Below are 8522 nucleotides of genomic sequence, written 5' to 3'. Positions count from 1 at the left end.
AAAAAAAGGGGGGGGGGAACATGACTTACTGGACAGGTGAATATTTGGCCTCTCCCAGTCACATCTGAGTTAACTATTTAGAAGAGAGCCAAGTAAGAAGACCAGCGAGAGAGCAAAACCACACATTACACAGGGAGAGCATTTGCCAGAAATACAGCTATGAAACATGCCCCCATCACCACTCCTATAAAAAACACTGACTATTAGAAGAGAAAATATAGTCCAGTCCCTTCCTTTGTGGTCTAAGAACTGTTCTCTCTCATTACTATCCAAGTTTCTGTCCTGCACCTCTGGGCTCAGGGTGCAGTTTCCACGAGGTAGCCACAGTTTCTCTACCATGTTAACTACTATCATTTGAGGTTCAATATTGGAAGCGGTGAGATTGTATACTTGCTCCATCAGACCAAAGGTATGGGTGTCATTTAGCCCAAGGACCCTTCTGTACTGATGAACTCCTAACGCTTTTCAAAGAGGTGCAACAAGTTTTAGGGGGCACAGATATTGATTTCTCTTGAGCATAGGCAATGTTTCTTCCTTGTTCCTGTTGCAAAAATATTTAAAATCATAGTCTATAGAATCCATGTCTCTTCTCAGCTTTTAAAGTTTGAGGTTTTTATAATCTAATGCAATTTTGGATGTTCAGAAGAAAATAATTTCTTTTTCTGAAAAAAACCCCATTTCTTTGTTTTTGTAAGCGAATAAATGCTTGTATTTCTTCTGTACCATTTACAGATTCAGGGACATTGCCATCCTTGCAATTCCATGGCTATTTTTTTTCCTTTCCAGGTTTCTAATCCTCCTCTTCACGTAGCATTTACTATATGTCTTTTAAAAACTGGATCACCAGTCACCAAGAGTATTTATCATATAGCACATGTTCACTCCTTTTCTATGTACACAGTTTTTCCTTCCCCCCCACCAGCCCCTCCTTCAGCACAGCACAGCACAGAGGTTTTTGGTGAGCAGTCCACAGTGATGGCCAACACGACTGATGCCTTGTTCTTTTTAAAGTTTGCTGCATATGGTGAATGCCTCTTAGCAAAACAGATTGTGAGCTCCCCTGCCAGAAGTGAACTATCTTTCCCCTTTGATGTGTGTCTGGAACATAAAACATCACAGATGCAAGTTGTGCTGAACAAGAAAGAGTGCCCTTTATTTCAGTCTTTCAAGATCTGATTCATGCTGGCTTTATGGTTCTTTGCTCTCCCCTCGTTTACAAAGGATGAGGGACTTTGGGTACCACTTACACCTAGAACTGTGGGAGCCTATTGTGCCAGCAGAAAAAGTCTCAATGTGAGAGGTGGAGATTTCAGCAAGGTTTCATTTTAAGGAACAGCATCCAAGAGATTCCAAAGACGTGGGGAAGATAAAGATACCCATAAACTGACAAAGCCACAGGCTATTTGATTTCTTTGAGCCTGAGGCCTGATCTATGAAAATTAAGCCAATACAGAAGATTTTAGGGGGAAAAAAATTTGCTATTTTTAGAAAACCATTTACAACAAGGCTGTCCTTTCATCTCTTGTTTTCTTTTGTTGTTAATGCAGCCACCGGGTTGACAGAACAGATCAAAAGAAACATCAGAGAACAAATTAATCAAGCTGTTGCGCCAACTTGGAGTGCTTACACCTCCAGCATAATTACGCATGAAGCTGGGGAAGGTCTGGAACACCAGCAGCAGCAGCACCGTTTGCCAAAAGAAAATAGGGCTGGGCACACCATCCGCTCCAAGCCACCCTTCAGGGTGACGCTGTCTTAACAGCTGCTCCTATTTATACATTGTTTAGCGTGGTTTTTTTTCCCCCCTCCCCCTTTCCTTCTTTTAAGTTCTTCTCCATCCCACCATAGATCAGGAAGTATTGATCACACCACCTTCCTCAAGTCCCAGCCAGTGTTAGAACAGGACAAATTCCTGATGTGTGACTAAATGTGGAAGAACTAGACCAGTTCAGCCACAATGGCTAGAAAATGAAATAACGAGCAGAGAGTAGCATGAGAGAAACTATATTCAAAAGATATAAACAAGAGACAAAGCCTTCAAATATTTTAGCTGTGGAAAGGCTATATTCTACACTGTTTACTGATTTAATACCTGTTAGCTACAGGAAATTTTAAGTATGTGCAACACTTACTAAAAGAATATTAAAAAAAAAATGCCAGAGCATTGTCTCTGCTGCCAAATAAATTCCCCACCCCAATGCTGATATGACTGACAATTACAGTTTCAGACCGGGTCGTCATCATTTCAGAATTATTAAAAGCAAAACTGGCAAAAGGAGAGAAGAAATCTGAAGCCATCTCTTTCCATTTTGCAATTAATAGAGGAAGACAGGGCAAAGACGAAAATCCCACAAGTCCCTACAAAGCCATTTCCCCCAAACCGCTGGAGTCCTCTTTGGTGCACTTGCTGGATGGAGTGTTAGCAAGGTCACTGCCGCGGAGCCGCGTCCTGAGCCCAGGGCTGCGAAAGCTGCTGAGATCACAGGACTGTGCTCATCACGCTGCTGTCACTTGCTCAGACGCATCCGCTTCAGTGGAAAACATCCTACTTCCAAACTATCTTTTCTTTGTTTAATTGTAACAGGAAGAAGAGCTGCTCGGAGATGGAGGATGGCCACAAAGTCATTTCTTTGATGGAGAGCGTGGAGCTGGCAGACAGTCCCAAACTTCAGCTGCATCATTTCATCTGCCTGAACTCCCAAACCACTTGTGGCTCAAGTCAGTCCCAGGAAGTGCAATAGCCCCCTCTCTGTAAGCAGACTCCCACATGACCACCTCTGATTTATAGGAAATGATGGAAAAAAATAAATAAAAGGAGCTATGGAGGTCACGTGCTTTACTGGGAAAACAGTTTATTTCCAAGATCATGAAGAGTCAGAAAAAAAACTCCTCCAACCCACCACTCCAACATTACACATTTAGCTTCATAATATCTCTACAAATTGGTGCACCTTGGCAAACTTGCAGCTTGCCTTTGATCTGTGCATCTTCATACATCCCTACCAGACCGTGGCAGAGGGAGCTATGGCTAACAATCTAGAAATGCCAGAGTTGGGCTCAGCATGTAAAAAAAGAAGTAGCTTAGTAAAACTGAACATTTCCAAATGGTAATAAATCAAGATGGACAAGTCAAGTACTATGAAGCACAAAGTGGGGCTGGGGACGGGCTTGTAGCAGGAACCCTGCCTGCAAGAAGGGCACAATGACAACAGAAACTGTAGCCCAATTTCCAGATAATTGGAAGCTATTTCAGAATGGAAGTGCCCTGGTAGGGGAGAGGGAGAAGATTGAAATATTGATGTCTTGAGGAGCAGATGGTTCTTATTTCCTATGGGATTCCATAAATTATAAACAAACATCTTATGCTTTTCTTTTTTCTTTTTTTTTTTTATAAATCAGCAGCCAGATGGGGGGGGGGAAGCTATCAGCAGCTGTGGCACTCTTCAAATACTCAATACTCTACAAGCTTGCAGAGAAGTCCCAAAGAATTTAAGTCAGCAGCAAGATGCTTCCCCCTCTGACTTGATCTTTACTCTGTTCCAGAGTCTGGCTGGCCCATGGAAAGTATTGCCACCGCGTGGTAAAACTCTGCCTTGAGCACTGATCCTCCAACTTTACACCAAAGCACTGGCACACGAGTTCACCACAGTATTCTACTTTCAAGATGACACTGTGTGCTTCTTCCCAAGAGACAGAATGGTTCTCAAGGACAAATATAAAGCACCTTCCCCCTTTACAACGTCGAGGGCTACTGTCTAGAAGCAGGGCTTTTATTTCCCATCAGGCTATAAACAACACACCACAATATTCTATACAATGTGAAGGACAGAGATGAGACAGAAACATCAGATACCTTATCTGTAGGAATGACACAGTAAAAAAAGCTTTTTGTAATGGGATGGGCTACTGATGGCCTTCCCCTAGCTCCTCCGATTTCCCAGGGAATGGGAGGCAAATGGCCACATACAGGTTGCCCAGAGAAGCTGTGATGCCCTATCATTGGAAGTGTTCAAGGTTAGACTGGACAGACCTCTGAGCAACTTATCTATTGAAAGACATCCTTGCCCATGGCAGGGTGGGGTGGACTAGGTGATCTTTAAAGCTCCCTTCCAACCCAAACCATTCTGTGATTCTATGGTTTCAGTTCCCCACATCTCTGCTGCTATGGTGTCACAACAGGACAGTACCCCACAGAGACCTCTATTTCTAGACGTAATTTCTAGAATTGTAGAACAGACAGGGCTGGGACTGGCAGAAACTTTTTCTTAATTAATTTCAACCGCTACCTGTGAAACCAGAATTCTTTCTGAAAACAGAATCCCTGTTCTCCCTAAAGAATTCAGTCCCTTAAAGAAGAAACCAATCTGTTTTTGCTGAGAAGTCAAGCAATGAATTTCACATATGCACAGAGATGGCCTAAGCTAAATATCACTGTACAAAGAAACATTCATCTAGATCTACCGCCTATCTTCATCCGAGGCTGCCACAAACATTTCCACAGCTGTGCAGCAAGCTATATCAGGATACCACTCTGGGTTAAAAATAGCCTTTCTAGTCAAGTCAGTTTTAGCCCCGAAAAAGTCATTCCTTGATCAGCTGACCACAAGCATCAAATATGCTTGTGCCTGCACAGGGAAGCCTCTTCCAGTGCAAGAGCTGGCTTATGCCATAGTTAACACATGTAAAACTATGGTTGAATTTTCACAAAGGGAAGGAGAAAATGAAAAAACAAACAAATAAATAAAATCAGCAATATTGCTCACATTCTTGATCCAGAAGCAGCTTCCACCTGAGATATGGAATGAATCACTGCTTCTGCACATGGCTAGAAGCTGCATCTACTTGCAACACTGTGGTAAGCAACAGACCAGGGCCCTGATTCCCAAAATGTATTGTAGCACTTTAACTCACACTAATGTCAATAACTTGGAGAATTCAGATCCAATTCATTAGCAGGTTCTAATGTAAAGGTATAAATACAATATCCCTTTAGAAACTTGTTGGTAAAAGAATGAGGAGACTGGATACAGAATTCATCCAAGAGGACTGTATATTCCCATGAGAATGCTCACAAAAAAAGCTGCACTTAGGCAAGGATTTGCTGATAACAAGAATACACAAGCTAGACAGAGCAGGAACAGCTCTGAGTGCTTTTAGTTAACTTTCTCAAAAGGCTAAGCATTTTACAGCTCCCAGCACAAGATAATCAAGTAATCCAAGGCCTGCAACATCCAGCTACCTTTGGAAGATGCTACAGCTTACAGTATCTTTAGTTGGTATGGACTTAAAAGAAAGTACTAGTGTCTTTTCCAGCTTACCATTGCTGATTTCAGGCAGATCAAATTTAGTGAAGTCCCACCACTGGAGTCGGTAGGTGGTGTTGGCAATGTTGCTGGCCACAGCTGACTGTCCATCCCCAATCACAGCACCTACAGAAAAAAGGGGAAGCAATTAGCAATTTAACCTTCAGCAGATGATCCAGAAAAGAGCTGGGGAGACAAAACCATAGAAAACCTTTCAAAATCCAATACACAAATCTAGATTCTTAAAGAAATCTTATTTACAGAAATGGAAACACCTCTTAATAAACAAAGGACAGAGCACAGGAAATTAATAGGAAAGCACGTCCCTGCAACACATTTCTGAAGGAAAAGAAAGTTGATGAGAGATAAGACTTGCCCAGACTCACAAGGCAGAAATCCTAATCAATTCATTTGGTGCAAATGCATTTTACTTATTGGTAGTAGTGAAGCTGTATTTTCAGAAATCCAAAATTTTCTAGTACAGCTATGAAGGCAGACCTGAATAAATACTAAAGAAAAGCATTGCCCTGGCAAATCACACACATTTGTGGACCATAATCCCTGCTACTCCTGTAAACTCCACTCAGAAAATACAGGTTGCCTACAATATTTGCCACACAGTAAAGACTGTAATATACTATATCAGTAAGGAGGACCTATGAGCTGGCCCCCTGCTGTTCTGGGTAGCCCAGCCTACAGAAGGCAGAGGCTGCCCTGACTCCAGGCAAACAACACAACCCCTGCTAACTATCCAAGGATTTGGGCAACAGCTTAAAGCAGAAGGCTAAGCAGAAATCCTTCAGAAACTAGCACAAAGAACATAATTTTCCAGGCAGAAAGGAACTGCCACTGGTAACTCAAGTCAGCATACATTTGAGAACGCTCAGAGGCATTAAATGCATTCCCCGGGGAAACAAGTGGAGAGAAGAAACAATTCTCCCATAATAGTACCAGAGTTAGAAATCTGATGCTATTTGCAGTCTCTAAGGCCTTCATACACATGCAGACCTTGTATATACACACATGCTGGCACCCAGAGAAACTCAAGGTAATAGAATTTGTTACAGAAGAGCAAAACAAGATCATCCTCAAGCACAAATGAGGAAAAGCACAGCCTTCAAAGTCCACGCAGCCTGGATTTCAGCTTCTCCACACTGTCTTCAGTGGGAAGCACACAGAGAAGTCAGTGGCTTCACTCTCCTAGAAGGGCTGGCTCAGGACTCTGCTGCTACAGCAGCAACAGTGGAAGAGACATCACTTTCACAACTCTGGATCCAGCACACAGCAGCTGCCTGTGCAGAGGTAAAAGCTTGCTAACTGCTAGGAAATGAAAGTGCTGTGGAAGAAAATGAGGAGACAAGGGTGGTTGGATTTGTACTTTTCTTATCAAATCCCAGCAGAATAAAAAAAAAAAAAAAAAAAAGACCTGAAAACACACACACACACTAACAGGGTTTATGTTTTTTCTGCAAAGTAAAGAACAAGGTGAGAAGGGCAAAGCAAGGAAACAAATTCTAGACCGGTACTGATAAATAAAGACACGAAGAAGGCTGCTGCTAGTCCTCTTCTCATCGATAAGCTGTCTCAAGTCCAGATTTTTGGTTCTGGAGAAAGCTCAGAAATATGCCAAGAGCAAGACTTCTGAGCAGACAGCTTTACTCTGTGTACTCAGCTGTGCCAGGCCTCCAGCAACCAACAAACCTCCACCGTGCGTCTGCTCAGTCTCCGTATCTGCCTCTGTCAGACGTGCACGGATCACTCGGCGAGCAGAATTAAGAACATTTCCATTGCTCTTACATACGCCCAAGGCCCTGTTCTTCATATCGTCCAAAACAAAGGGCTTCTCTGAACAAAAGATATGCACTGGAGAAAGCAGATTCAATGCATTAATGAAATTACATTTTGCAACCAGGAGTGGAAGGAGGACAATTAAATTTTATGTTGCTTCATCTGTAAAAGTCTCCTCATCGCAAGGCTGGGTTGGGTACACAAGGGCAGCTCTTCTGCCGTGATGCCTCCAGCCACCAGGTGGAGAACAGAAAACTACTTTCTGCACAAAATTCAAGCAGCGGGACACGCTGCAAGGAAACAGTAACTTAACATCACCAACTAGGTAGCAACTGCCTTACAGGACTGAGTCAGAGAAGGAAAACACTCTGCAAAGACAGGCAAGAGAAGTATTACTCAGGGTACATAATTCCAGAATATTGATCTTACTACAAAGTCATCACCTGTTCTGCAATGAGAACAACTTTTGTAGGCATAGCAAGTAATATATAAACTGGAGAATAATATACACCATAGGAGAGTAATTGTGCACTCCCTCTGCATCACAGAAGCCTTAGCAACATCACTAACTGCTCCAAAACCAGCAAGTTCACCTGCCTCATACAACCGTTGCACCTACAACTACAAGTACCACCAAAAAAGCTGCTGGCAAACAGTTTTGAATTTTTTTCTGTAAAGATTCTGGTCTTTTCATCCCTTTCCCCAGAACATTCAGGTTAGGTAAAGTGTTCATTTAAACCTCACATCGTCTTCACCTCCAAAGGCAGTCGCATCCTACAAGGAAAAGCTAATAATGGAAAAAATCATCCATTTACGGGACTGCCCTGCACAGATTTCAGAGGCAGCAAAAGCTGTCAACTAATGCTAGTGCTTCAGGTAACAGAAACCTTTATTAAAAAGATTAGGACACAGGGAACAAAGTTCATAGAGTGAAAGGTGCATGTTCAGAACAATTTGGTCCATTCCTCAAAGGCTCCAAACCAGTAGGCCTAACACTAACGGCAAATCCACGATGTTGTTATTAAAGTAATTACACAGAATCACAGAATGTTGGAATTGGAAGGGACCTCAAAAGATCATCCAGTCCAATCCCCCTGCCAGAGCAGGAACACCTAAAATTACCTCTACTTATACTAATTATATGACTGAGAAGCATAATTATTAAATTATATCTAGCTACATATAACAAAGTGGAATAGCATTTGTATCTCAAGTCCTGCCAGAAGCCTCCCACATGCACGCATGCACTGTCCTACAGCAAAGATGATAAAAAGCATGCCAGCATTTCAGACATTCAATTTAGGGAGGAAAATACCCCCTGGGACACAACGATGCCATCGTAACCTTTGTCGTTTGCTTTTTCCATTGGTTGATAGGAAAGATTTGAGACCATGGGTGGAAAACTTCATAGAATCACAGAATGGTTTGGGT

General features: G+C 42.4%; 1 protein-coding gene across 1 annotated transcript in view; it reads right to left on the bottom strand.

Annotated features, from left to right (window-relative positions):
- Positions 1-7125, bottom strand: part of LOC104531856 (activating molecule in BECN1-regulated autophagy protein 1-like) — a gene marked incomplete at its 3' end in the record, with an annotated part of 11074 nt that extends 3949 nt beyond the window's left edge. Inside the window, exons 1-2 of the mRNA XM_010176874.1 lie at positions 7005-7125; positions 5319-5429 (exon numbers count right to left, since the gene is read on the bottom strand). Coding sequence (XP_010175176.1) covers positions 5319-5429; positions 7005-7125 — 232 coding nt within the window. The remainder of the gene's footprint in view (positions 1-5318; positions 5430-7004) is intronic.
- Positions 7126-8522: the final 1397 nt, after the last annotated feature.

This window comes from Antrostomus carolinensis, unplaced genomic scaffold, assembly GCF_000700745.2.
Source record: "Antrostomus carolinensis isolate BGI_N321 unplaced genomic scaffold, ASM70074v2 scaffold18081, whole genome shotgun sequence".
Taxonomy (NCBI): Eukaryota; Metazoa; Chordata; class Aves; order Caprimulgiformes; family Caprimulgidae; genus Antrostomus; species Antrostomus carolinensis.
The sequence above is the reverse complement of the archived record's forward strand: the minus strand, read 5'-3'. Positions and strand labels throughout refer to the sequence as shown.